Below are 14,108 nucleotides of genomic sequence, written 5' to 3' on the forward strand. Positions count from 1 at the left end.
CATCTCATCGTATGTATTTTCCCCACAAAGGTTGTTTGACTATGCTGCCCACATTATCATTTATTTGCAAATGCACTGGCAAACTCGAATCAAACTCAAACGATGCTTGCAAAGGGAAGTTTTACATATGTAGGGGCATACCATTGCACGCTAGTGGACACGCTAGCAATCACTGTCGTAATTTTGAATGATGAACGAACGCATGGGAAGCTGAGAATAACATACGCTCCCAGACCCTTACACCTGGCCTACGACCAATGGCGGTTAAAAATCAATAGTTAAGACACGGCTTAGTGCATTTCCTATCCAGTAACGAGTAAAAGGAAATCTCATTTTGACAGATTACAGATTCTGAAGTCACAATATACTGTACCTCAAGTCGACCGTGACCCAAGCTAAAGCATTTTGTGAAGAAATTTACCTTTTTTTGGGAAATATCTTCTTCCGAGTCGTAAAAGATAAATAATAATAATAATAATAATAATAATAATAATAATAATAATAATAATAATAACAATAATAATAATAATAATAATAATAGCAAGACCTTGAATTATTCGTATGAGTCATGTGGAGAAGACCTTCACTTGAGGTTTTCCTTTCTGCTTTAAGAAAAAAAATAGACAGAAGTTCATTTTAAAAGGAGAGTAAAGTGAATCATTCATTTACTGTTCCTAAACAGCAAGTATGCAGCTCTTCAAAACAGAGAAAAAATACTAATTTCTTATAGTATATTTCCTCTTTGCCTCACATATAGTACGATAATCTTCCAAGTACTCATATTAACTACAGATAATGCGTGTTTCTAAAGTCATTTACCTTCATCGTCAACAAACCATTCAAAATCAAAATGAAAGAAAGAAGAAAATTAAAAGTATAAATGATTGCGCTGCGAGCTACTATTCTGTAAAGTTAAGCATAAATATGAATATTCCGACATCTAAGCTTACCGAAAGTGCAATAAATCATATAAACAGCATTTCTCAAATATTCAGGAAATGAAACTCCCTGCGAATTTGCAATTCAGATAATCTTAAAGATTAAGCGCGAGTACTAAGGGAGAAACTTGACGAATGGAAACACGAGTCAACTTACGATCGACTTGAACCATGGTAAACTTGATCATGGTTGCTGTAAAACTGTCCAAAATTTCCTCATAAAAGAAGTTTCGCAAGCTAAGAACTGGATACCAGACTGTTGATAATGACGTTTAATTAATCCATGGCATTTATATCCATATTCGTAGATTACAAATTTAGACCATGTCATCTCGTCTGTCTTGGAGGTGACAGAAAATCGTTTCGCCAATCACTTCGCCAGTCACTTTATATCTTTAATTCGTAAATATATATTGCATTCTGAGATGGCCAAGTCTATTTCTTTATATTATTCTGTTCATTTAGAGTACATTTATTCTGATCTATGACAATGGCACTTCGAAGGCCAAGGGTGTATTCAGCCGACAAGCAGTGCCTGAGAATTCCGAGTAGTTTAGCTCAAAGGAAGTCTGCCCGAAACCGATAAACCATTGGCCTTAAATGTATTCAACAACATTATTCCAACTCAATAATCGAAGTGAAATTGTCATCTTCCTATACCAAAAATAATAGAACCTTTAACACACTGAACATAGTCCTTTTAGTACGACGATGATACCAGCAACTCACTAACTTCATGAAACGATCAAGGAAAATTCCGTATTGAACCTTTCATTTCTGTGAAACTGAAAGCGCTTAAAGGTTGGCTTTTCAAAAAACATTGAGCGCGGTAATGATTTGCCAATTAAACTCCACTTAATTTGTGCATCATTTCTCTACGCCAGTCTTGTCTAAAACAGCAAACGTTTTATCACTTTTACAGTAATCTCATTTCGGAGATTTTGTTAAATCTTTGCGATCCTCCATCTAATTTCCGATATACCCTTTTGGTGGGTTCTCTTCCCAAGCAAAACCGCAACTTTTACAACGACCTTGACAGAAATCGCTCTTTCACAAGGGCTACTCCCACAAAAGCTGCGCTGTATGGCAATGAATAACTGCACTTCTCAGCCATCTGCAGGCGATGTCTCCTTCTCTTTCTTTCGTTGCGCAGATAATCGACAACCGCACAATTCCATCAACAGACTACTGCCACAGTAATCCAGTTTAGCGCCGCAGGTCTGTTTGATCCACGTGCTACCGCCACCTGGCTTAACGCGACACTAATTTGTCCAGCTGTCACGTGCTCTTGGAAAGTATGTTAGTACGTGCGTCAGTCTACACTCGAACTTTTGTTTGTGTTGTGACTGAAACTGGCAGTACGCTGAGGGTTGCCGGATGACATGCAACCAAAATTAATTTTCGACGTTCTAAGTCAGCAATCAGCGAGCCCTTTGCGATATGTTTCAAAATCTCCTTAATGGCGGCCATATTCCAAACACCATTATTCCGAGGGTCATAAATATTCTCATAAACGGCGAAGGTTGGTGCTAACACTTGATAGGTCTCTTTTTTATTATGCCTGAGAGAGAGAGAGAGAGAGTTCTGTATTTTTACCTTTTAAAACCAGTACAGCAAATCTAATAACTTAAATGAACAAAATTAAAATGTAATACAAAGCATAACTGATCTTGCTGCACCTCACGGAAGCAAGCGCATTTATTCCGGACCGGAAATGGACCATGGAGGGTGGGGGAGGGAGCTTCAGTGGTATATTCTCTCGGATAATTACAGGGCCCATTGCTATACGGTTCATATATTGTTAATAAAAGGACCATATATTCATACTGCTCAGCATGTGTGCATGATAAAATTTCCCTTCCCCATGGGGCTTGGTGGATGCGCGTATTGTGTGCCTTGTAAAGGGTGTCAGTAAAATTTTGTCGTGGATAATGCGCCTATACAGCCAACATCATCAGTAAAACCTGGTTCCAAAAGATTACAAAGCGTCCAGAGCATCAGCATCCTCTATCATTCAAGCAATCCAGACGGATTTAGTAATTTCTTCCAGAAAAAACAATATAAAGGAAATTGGTAACCTAAATGACAACGCAGTATTAAATACGATTATTTCACCCAGGTAAACATGGCGCACAATATCAACTTAGTCGAACATATAGCATCCAAAAAAGCATAAGACATATTATCAGTGATGCGCTGAAGAATGAAATCAACCTCCATTAGCAAAGCATCGATGAGGTCATCAGTCACCTCGCAAAGTAAAATAACCTCCGTAAGAAAAGCACTATGAGGGGTACTGAACGCAGTTCGTAAGAGCATCGTTTTAGGAGGGTTAATGATGAAACACATGAGAGGAATTCGATTCATTCAGTAGCAAAAAAAAAAAATGTAACAGTATCCCCTACCTAAATGGAGAAACCTAATAAAGTCACGAGTAAGCAATGATGGTAATATCATCCGCCTTCAACAGCAAAACGCAAATATTCTAGCATTCTCTCGAACTCCATTGTTAAGATTTCGGTAACTGTTAAGAAGACTAAAAGTAAAGGCACCACTTGAGAAGTTTCCTTAAAGAAGACAATAACCTCGAACATGAAACAAGCATTAATTATATTTTTGGATCACTACAGCTAAAAAAATTAACTTTTAAAGATAAAGCGATGCTGAGGATACTGGAAAGTCTAATGATAAGTTAAACTTATGGTATTGGTTACTTCAAAAGCAATGTCAAGAATTTAATGATCTTTGAAAGTTTGGGAAGTATGCAAAAAAATAGCCTCCTGTCTTTGTTCTTGTTTCAAGTCACAATGGTCAAAAAAGTGGTTTTCCTGAAAAACAATATATACAACAACAGTAATAATAACTGAATATTTGTCTAACTGTCCGTGTGAATTAATGATGTCTTTACCATGCCAGAGAACATCCTTGTTGTCTCAAAGTATTTTACACCTGATGCAGCAACTATTCGACGTCTTCAGTGAAAATACCGTAAAAAAAATCTTCGTCGTCTTGGGCACACGTTACTTTTAACAGTTTCACGAATTTTTGAGTAACCGTTTCAGATCCATTTCATGTTTTCTTCAGCTGAGCAGGATTGTTTTGAATTATTTTAGGAGAAATTTCCTTATTCATGTTTTTGACATGTTTCGCTATTGTGTAGACTTATGATCTTGAAAGCCTGTCACTTTTTAATTATTTGGGTCAAATAATCGGGGTATCAATTGCTTCCTTTGTGCTAAATTGCATTATTTTCTGGTTAAAATAAAGTGTCACTGAAAAATAGTAACCTTCACAATATTGATGGTGAGGTTCAATTAATAAAAAATTATGAGAGGTAGCTGGATAAGGGCTCTTGTTAAGAACTACCATTATTATTTTATATTATTATTATTATAATAAAGATACCTTTTCAAAGTAAAGACAACATAAACTTTCTCTTTATAGATTCGTCATCTCTCGCAGCACAAGGGATATTTTAGAGTTAAATTTAAGTTAAATAAAACTTCTCCCCTACTGTATTCTCTATGCAGCAATACATCAGCATATTGCAGCAGAAGACTTAATGCATTAGCATAATCAATAACGGGCATAAACCCAATGTGTGTGTGTATAGGAAAGTGCGCACGCGCACGACATGAAACAACGTACTCTAGAAGTAAAAACAAAAATAATAAAAACAAATAAAACACGTGAAGAGTAGATACAAGCATTAGTGCAATTTTCAAAACTCATAATTATAAATATATGATTTTACCAATATTTTTGTAATTCGTATGGATTCAAAAGTATCATGCATTTACACCCAGGCAAAATCAGCAACTGAAGAAGCATTTTAAGCATCAAAGAGCATTTCGAAAGACAGAGAGGAGGAATCCCTTTCGTGTGTTCAAACAAGGGAAATTGAATGCAGTAGTGAATTTGGCACCGGCTAGGGTGGTCCCTCAAAGAAAACTTTTTAGTATTAACATAGGTTAGCACTGTACCATGAATAAAAGAATTGACTACTATTTGTTGAAAATACAAATTTCAAGTAGATTTATGAATCTTATACATACTGGGAATACAGACAAGGAAATGAAATATCCTGATTCTGTATTAGACAATGTATGTATGTATGTCTATATATGTGTGTGTGTGTGTATGTAAGTATATATATATATATATATATATATATATATATATATATATATATATATATATATATATATATATATATATATGTATATATATATATAATATATATATTAACTTTTATCACATACACAATTGTTTTGTGCATTAGTAGAATTACTAAAAGGACCTCATTCAAACTGGATGGTATCTAATGGAGTTTTTATTCAAAAAGTTACAAGCTTTCTTGGACAAACAGTCCACATTATCAAGTATCCGTACAATGAGCAGACGCGTAGTCCGGCTGTATTTATATCTGTGTGCTGGGTATATATATATATTTGCACATATGTGAGTTGAATAGGATGCAGTAAGTTTGAAAATGCCTACGAAGGATTTCAGAGGGGTAATTAATCCCTGTTAATGCATACAGATATTTGAGGGTTGATGTAACTAATGTTAGGAGAGTCACTGGGGTGAAGTGTGGATGCTGATTGAAAATAAGACAAAAATGTGAGAGCTGCTAAGATGAAGTGAGGATATGGTTCAAGGTGTGAGGAAATATATTGAAGAGGTTTAAAGGTACTTATCTTAGGTGAAACAAGCACACTTAGTAAAGAGCATACCTGTGGCAAGGGCACTCCGCAGTGAAATCAGCTTGTGCTCTTGAGTGTCATATTATTATTATTTTTATTACAAATGCTAATGCAGTGGATTGTCACGTCATTTGTCCTTGTAACTAATCATTAAGTGAGGATCACTCAGAGAGCGCATAGCTCTGCCAATGCAATCCCAAAGAGAAAATTTGTGTTCTGCATAGAAGGTTCATCCATGATTCAGCACTAAAACTTTACAGTGACTGTTACCTTATTTATCTCAAGAGACCCTATCAGGTAAAACATTTATTGGTGAAGATAAAAATACAAGGACATTCAAACAAATGTTGCATAAAAGTAACTTTTCCATCTCCAGTTTCCTTTTGCAACGGTCACCGTTCCAGGGAATCTATTGGACCTGGTCTTCAAAGGTAACACCAACCTACGCACCGTCACTCTGCAAACGACCCAACAAAAAGTATAACTTTAAATGACGCAGGAAAGAGCACAATATCTCTCCATGATGAACTTCTGTGTAGCAATCTACTTTATTGGGGTTTAAGGCTCGTCCCTGAGGTTGTTAAAGCGGCAGTATTGTTAGGCACGAACTTTAAACGCAAGGCTAGAAACTGAGGAGTTTAAAATCTTCCGTTCAAGTACCATTTGAAACTACTCGGAAGAAAGAATGTCATGCATACTGATCAAAAGAGTTCGAGAGTTTTGGAAGGAAAACATCGAAAGCTCTAACCTGAAGAAAGTTGTTGGCTCAACCTTTGTTGTGATGTTTCTCTTACCTAATAAGTCAGCGAGTGCAATTTTACCTTTACGTAAATAAAACCTGCTCAAAAGACATTAATTTGCGTAACTGTGCCTTGAAATCAAGAAATTAAAAAAGTTCATAGTATGCAATTGGTTTCTCTGTTAATGTACTTTATCCAGCTATGATACGTGTACATTTATAGACAGATTAATTGCTTGATGTAAATCTCGTTATTACAAGAGAATATCACAGGCAGTTAACAGGCAGAGGTTTAGTGCCTAGAGCTTTCATGTTTATTCCTACATTGTCGAAGTACCGAAAATGATAAATTTATTAAACCCCACCTGCCACTTCCCTTACGCCCACCCCCAAAAAATAAATGCCAACAGGATGGCAGTACTGTACATTTAGAAACATTTCTTAAGTAGTCAGCTGAAAATATAAAAAATGGGTAAATTGGGATGTTATTGATATTCGCTAAATATTAATACATGAGATGAGTAAACATGCCGCAGACAAGAGGAAGCCAATACATATAGTAACTGGCCCTTGACGATCGCAGACCATTCGGCAATCATCTATTTAACAATATTGAAGTTTGTAATTTCCAGGAATGGTAACGACATTTACGTGGCTTCCCGAAAAAGATATTTCGAAACCGTTCACTACGATGCGCAACATATTCAGATAAATCTTCAAGATGGATTTTTGACTAATTATAAACAGATGAGAAAAATATATAAAAGATTCTGTTACAAGGAATATCCTTTACCTAAAAAGTAGGTTAGTTTAAATTAGGAACTGCGCAAACAAGAGAAGCAAAGATAACTACAATAACGCAAGACCACAAAACGCTAATCAATTTTATTCTCAACCAGTAAAAAATGTATTCACCTGAAACGCACCTGAAAAATGCCTTTAGATATCATTTTCTCCTTTCTGCTTAATTCATTCCCTACTTTAAGAGAGAAGCCAGCTTATTCGGGGAAACAAGAGCTAAAGAAATATAAAAATCAATCCTTCTTCAAACTGTTGGAAACACGGGCATAATTTTACCTCATCAATAAGACAACGAAGTAAACAAAACGCTAGAAGTAAATCAAACAACTAGAAGGCATAATAAAAATTACCCACACGTTTAAAGACCGTTTAAAGTATAGAAATATAAATTGACGTATTCCAAGAAATAATAATAATAATAATAATAATAGTAAACTTACCATTTTCTGAAGCGGAGTGTTTCCCGAATGAAAACCTATCAAACGACTTCAAAAGGAAGCTCTGGTCGTCTTTATTCCCGAAAAACACCATTTTTTATTATTATTATTAAAGTCGATGAGTTATTGGAAGAGCTTTCTGCGACAGAAGAATACTAATTGGTATGGCTGAAGACGTTACAGCATGGCATCACTAGTTTCTCTGTCTTTCTCTGTTCTCAACCTTTACAGTTTGAGAGTCTCATGTTCTCTTTGGATTTTGCTTATTTAGCTGCATGATCAAATATTGCAAAACCTGGAAATTTTTTCTATTTACATTATCAAGGTAAATACACTAACCAAACACATTCTTGGACAGATTTTTATATATATATATATATATATATATATATATATATATATATATATATATATATATATATATATATATATGTGTGTGTGTGTGTGTGTGTATGTGTATGTGTACACATGTATGTATATACGTAAGTATATGTGTAATATATACTCTCTTGTTCTTGAAACCACTTCTTCAATATCCTAACCTTTCTGTAGTCCTATGGGTCGTATCATAATTTAGCGGTTAGGGACCTTCCTTTCATCAGAGACACAATGACCTTCACAAGCAGCGTAGTATTACTCCTAACCTTTATTCTCCTCCTTCTTCCCCCGACTCTCCTCTTTTATCTCTCATAAACTTTCTCATACATCCATGATATTAGAAATACGATATTGCGTAGCGTCAACACTCAACGCAAATTCCCTGGTTTAGGCCTAAATGCGAGATGTAATATAGAAAACATGATAACGACAAGGCGTGAGCAACTCTAGTGATAAGGTTACAACTCTCTCTCTCTCTCTCTCTCTCTCTCTCTCTCTCTCTCTCTCTCTCTCTCTCTCAGCCTCGTCTCACCAGCAAGAGACCTGAGTGGGATTCCCTGACAAATGGAGGACGGTAAGGGGCCAGCAACCTCATCTCCAATAAACTTGTTGAGAGCCGAAAAGGTAACGCCTATTGAGTCGAGATCTAATGAGAAAAGGTGTATGGTTCAAAATTTATGTAAGTAAAAAGGAAAAATATGCAATTCTTCTAGATAAAACATTTAAAAACATGTACAGTTTTGTAACCAAAATAACCTAATATCTTAATAATTTCAGAGCGTGCATTGACATCAGTCTGATTTAGTGGAATCTAGAACAACCAAACCCTCATTTTGAGTCTTCATATAACACAACCGAATCTGATACGAACACCAATATACTAAATACTAAATAACATCATTGTATTTCTGCAACAGGTACCGGGTAGTATTTAACTATCATAATTAACAAATGAAGTACTGAAAGATATACAAAGAAAATACATTTTTTGCGTACATTGAATCACTTGTTAATGTTATATCAATGGATTTTCAAAGCAATGTAATAGAAAGCAAGTTCTTTCTATAAACTCAACGTTTACTTAACTTAAATTCATACTCAGACAGAATTCCACTTCCCTCTGAATAGCTCAGCTTTTATTCACTAAACAACCTCCAGGAACTATCAGACATGTCTCCAGAAAGTGATCATCGATATTACGGCTCCATTTGGTGAACCACAATGATGAGGAAACCGAAGGCCCAACACCTCATCCAGTTCAGACTCTGCTTAGTAAAGCCTTTTCCAATCACAGGTGTCCAGCCATGAGACATCATCACGAATCCACAGCGCCCCTCCCAGCAAGAAAAAAAAAACTGGAAAATAAGAGTAAAATAGGATACTGCCGTCCTTGAACAAAGACAAAGAAATTTTGGGAAAACTATAAAGGAGTCGTATACCTCTGGATGAGAAGGGAGATTTCACACAAAATTCAGAAAAAGCAGAAGGGATTTTTCACATTCACTTTTATCGAAACTCTTCAGACATTTTACGTTTTGAGAGATATGGCTCCGCTATTATTGAGCGAAAGACCACCACAAAAATTAAATATATAAATTCTTCTGTTAATACATAAATACGAGTAATCATTTGCTCAACAGTGTATATATATATATATGTATATATATATATATATATATATATATATATATATATATATATATATATATATATATATATATATATATATATATATATATATATACATACATACATATATTGGTTCCTTATACACGCGTGGCATTTATATTCACAAATATTAAGCTACAAATATCTTTTAATATCGAAACACCATACCTTGGGAATAACTTGCACGCAAGGTGAATTATTTATTGACGAGTGCATTTTCATTTTCATTATTGCCACATTGTCTCATCATGCTTCATAGCAACAAATTTATCGTTCAGTGAAGACCTACATGACGTTTCTTTGACAATCAGAATAACGAAAATAAAAAAAAAAAGAGCGCTCGAGAATTAAAGATGTCTATGAAAAAGATGATTCCATGCACACTTTGAAAGGAAGTCTGTGAACATGAACACGACCTTAGCCTGCTTGCATGCTTTAAAGCAGACACCGGGAACTTGTTAGCCTTGAAGACGTCTCCTATCCCCACCACACTACATAATTGGGCATTTGATAGACACAGACGAAGAAGATATACGTGAATCTCAGTACTGAGTGATATACATGTCGGTGCAATGAGTGACGATAAACAGTTATGTGAGGAAAAGCAGTTTATACGATCATCCAAAGATGGTAAATTACCGATGAGCTTTAGTGTTCAGTTATGTTGTGCAGTCCTTGGCCACCATATCTATTTTTGTGGTTCGCCATTATATACATTCAAAAGTTAACACCTGAATATATGCTGTCCATATTCAGACATGCACACACGTGTAAGTATTTAGTGTATATGGTTGTGCAATATATTTCTACGAATGTTCGTAAGCGTAATTAGGCACTCACACATAAATGCGTATTGATATAGATAAGCTGATATATTTTTTTACCACTGAATAGCTAAAAACGGTAAAAAAACTAAAAATGGCTTCGTGAGCAAGAAAACTCTGTAAAGTCTTGTACACTGATGTTTGAAAAGAGTGAGTCATCACCAATGCAACTGATTCTAAACTGCGTATAGTTTGTCATGGATGCAAGTTATCTCCAACAGATCGAAATTATTTAAGCCAGATCGAAATGTTCTCAAACAGATCAAAATGATTTCATCCGAATCGTATTGATTTGAAATAGATCAAAATCATCAGTCAAATCGAAATTGAGGGAATCAACGGGAAACTGGTGAATTCACAAATAAATGAAAATTTAAACTCAAGAAAATGAGAGAGAAAAAGGACGAGCAGAAAGCAAAGGATGATGAAGATCTAGGAGTCTGGTATGAAGAAAGTGAGTATTTATCAAAAATTGAATCTCGAATTAATAATCTGCTCCAGGGGTCACTGGGTAAGCGGAGCTGTGAGAGAGGTGACTCGTGCCATTGAATCAGATATAAAGTAAGGATGAGGAGAGAAGCGACCTGCAGAAGAGAGAGTGAGTCAGTATCTGAAGTAAGCACAAAATGCTGATAAAAAAATAAGGTTTTAATTCTGAATTATTGTAGAAGAGTGAAGGAAGACCTTTTTGGATAAATGAACAATACCCTAAACATTGCTTGATAAGAGCCTCTTATCGCCGAAAGAGCCGAATCAAGAAACGCCAGGCAAATTTTAACAGCCAGAACTTTAAGTATAGTCTTTATTTAAACAAATCTATGCATCATTTTGTATAACGAATACGTATGGCAGACAAGGGATATTTATATTCGATATTCACAAATATCGAAGGAAGGTCTAACGATCCGAAAGACGAAAGTTGAGAAAAGGAAGGCGATGGCTGACCTCGAATTCAAGAGAAGTCTGAGAGGAAGGCGAGGAGAACTTGTTAAGGGCAGAGCCATCATCAGGAGTAAGAGGGACGCGAGGTGGTCTGAAAGACTCCCTAATGAATGGAATGAAAACAAGAAGTTGACAGGAATTGTTTGTTATATTATACAGTATTTAGGAGTCCATGCGTGCGAGTTCATATATACTGTGGATAAGTACACACACACAATACATATATATATATATATATATATATATATATATATATATATATATATATATATATATATATATATATATATATATATATATATATATATATATATATATATATATGCATATATATTTATATACACCGTGGCGTTAGCACGTCTGCCAAGCCGGTGGTCATCCTGTCATCAAAGTTAATCAATATTGGGTCAGATAAATGCTTCGACTGGTGACTACGAAGAAATGCTAGATCGTGTCAGCAAAAAAGCCTTGTAAATATTCATTGTTATTTATGGGAACTAGCAACTTCATCCCAAAATTATTTGGTGGAACTCGTGCAAATGATATACATAAACGTATACATACACATATACAGATATTCATATGCATCCATGTGTGTATATATATACACCCACTTATATATATAGATATATGTATATAAATAAATCCTCAAGAATAATGCGAGAGGAAGAAGAACCTCTTTCATTCAAACACCTTTAAGGCGACTCCTGGATAAACTAACTCCTTTGGGTGGTAGAACTTTTAAATCGATAACACGACTTTCCTGAGAAAAAAAAAAAGACAGACATCATCTTAATGGACCCCGCCTTCCCATTGAAAGAATACGGAGGCCGATGGTAAAGGCTATTTAATGTTCCTACCCAATCCAGGAATAACGGAAAGGGGAAAAAGAAAGGAGAGTGAGAGACAGTGATGTTAACCCTAGCTCATAAGGGAATATATATATATATATATATATATATATATATATATATATATATATATATATATATATATATATATATATATATATATATACACACATACATACTGTATATATTTTATGTACGTCAGTATAAGGGTGTTTATGTATGTATTTAAGTTTGAGCACAGAAAAAGACCACACACAAACACATTTACAAATACTGTATATGCGTGTGAATAAGTCTGTAAAATGTTTATACATGTATTTACCAATATATGTGCGTGTGTGTGTGTGGGTGTGTAGTGTATGCCACAAGATGCCTTTTTATATGGTGAAAAATCAGTTTGAAAGATGAACTTGTTGCTTTTGCTAACACGATCATTTTTTTAAGGAAATGTTTCTATCTCTTATCATGTGCATGAATGTCCAAGTGCTGCACATGTGAAAAAGTCGTTGATTTAAACAAGCTAAAAAGGAAGTACAGTTCTCTTTTTCGTAACTTTTTACCATGAGAGAGAGAGAGAGAGAGAGAGAAATAGCGCTGACTGCCATCACGAATACGGAATACCAAGGATAAACAATTGTACTTCCGCCTCAGTAATAAAAGAAAAACTTGAAACTGTCCGTTGTGTGAAGGGGATTCAAACCCATATTAAAGGGAACACTGAATAACAGTAAAATCCCGATATGGCAACTCACAAATGAAGGAAGATTGGCTTCATCTCACTTTACTTATGAATCAGACTCCCAAGTAGTTAGTTTTATCTGCTTAACACTAAAACTGAATCTAAGAGAGATTGTAACTTCGATATTGTTCACGTTTAACAAAGTCTGGATGTTGAGGGTTGCCGATATTGTTCACGTTTAACAAAGTCTGGATGTTGAGGTTGCCGAATTTGACAAGGAGACCGACCTCCGTGGGAAGGTGAATGAGGTCCACCTCTTACTTAACTAGACGTGTTTTTAAGTGCTCTAGATACGCTCAAGGTAACAGAGTGGGAATATTCACGCAAAAACGCTTACGCAAAGATATGCCTCGTCAAGTCTTGCATAAACACCGCCTGTTTATTGGACAATTTTCCAGAAAACAAGTATCCTTTGGGAAATGAAGCAGCAATGAGCGTTGCACAGTAGCATACGAATACAATTAATAAAAAATAAATAAATAAATAGCTGTGCCCTGTGACTAACATAATAAGCCGTAAAATCAAAGCAACACCGCTAATGAAGATTCAAACCAGTCATGTGGAACCGAAGGAGATTTTTTAAAAGATGTCTTTACACTAATGATGTCGGGGCTAGTACACTTGATTTATGAGGATCACTTCATGTACGATATGAAAGCCAACACCCCCCAGATGTACAGATCACTAATGAGAACATCAAGGTTGTTCTTTGTGCTTCTGATCAATGTTTGATTAAAGGTTGCAAAATGCTCTGGCTATCAAGGCGAAATGCTAGATAGACCGATAGATAATCATAGGATGCTCTGTGTCATCATTTATAACATAAATTCCATAATTCAAGGAAAAATATGGAGAGAGATCAAATACTTCACCCTGACAGCGTTCAGGAAAAAGGGGGTTAAAGTCAAAACCCCAGCAACCATGAAAAAGTGATGGCTAACGCAAGAAACATTTAAAAAAATGTAAGTGCATCAATATGTAAATAAAAACTTGTACAAACAAGGGGCAGACAAAAAAAGCTTTATAACCTACAAGAGTAAAAGGAAAAATTGCAAGGATAACCAGACTTTTCTGACCCTCCAATG

At 35.3% G+C, this 14,108-nt stretch overlaps 2 protein-coding genes across 11 annotated transcripts in view; one reads left to right on the forward strand and one right to left on the reverse strand.

Moving 5' to 3' along the window:
* The window catches only part of LOC136835035 (T-complex protein 1 subunit gamma-like), a 772,440-nt gene that overhangs the window by 550,779 nt on the left and 207,553 nt on the right, over nt 1-14,108 (forward strand). The gene's annotated exons all lie outside the window — the stretch shown is intronic.
* vari (MAGUK p55 subfamily member vari) overlaps nt 1-14,108 on the reverse strand; it is a 197,224-nt gene that overhangs the window by 109,497 nt on the left and 73,619 nt on the right. For 2 of the 9 annotated variants that reach the window (XM_067098090.1, XM_067098054.1), the window contains exon 2: nt 7,625-7,916. The exons of 6 other annotated variants lie outside the window; for them this stretch is intronic. In XM_067098090.1, the coding sequence (XP_066954191.1) occupies nt 7,625-7,715 (91 nt within the window). In that variant the 5' untranslated portion in view covers nt 7,716-7,916. Of the gene's footprint in view, nt 1-1,095; nt 2,203-7,624; nt 7,917-14,108 lie in introns of those variants that run through there. One more of the 9 variants, XM_067098063.1, reaches the window with a different exon arrangement.

Source organism: Macrobrachium rosenbergii, chromosome 4 (assembly GCF_040412425.1).
Source record: "Macrobrachium rosenbergii isolate ZJJX-2024 chromosome 4, ASM4041242v1, whole genome shotgun sequence".
NCBI classification, from domain to species: domain Eukaryota; kingdom Metazoa; phylum Arthropoda; class Malacostraca; order Decapoda; family Palaemonidae; genus Macrobrachium; species Macrobrachium rosenbergii.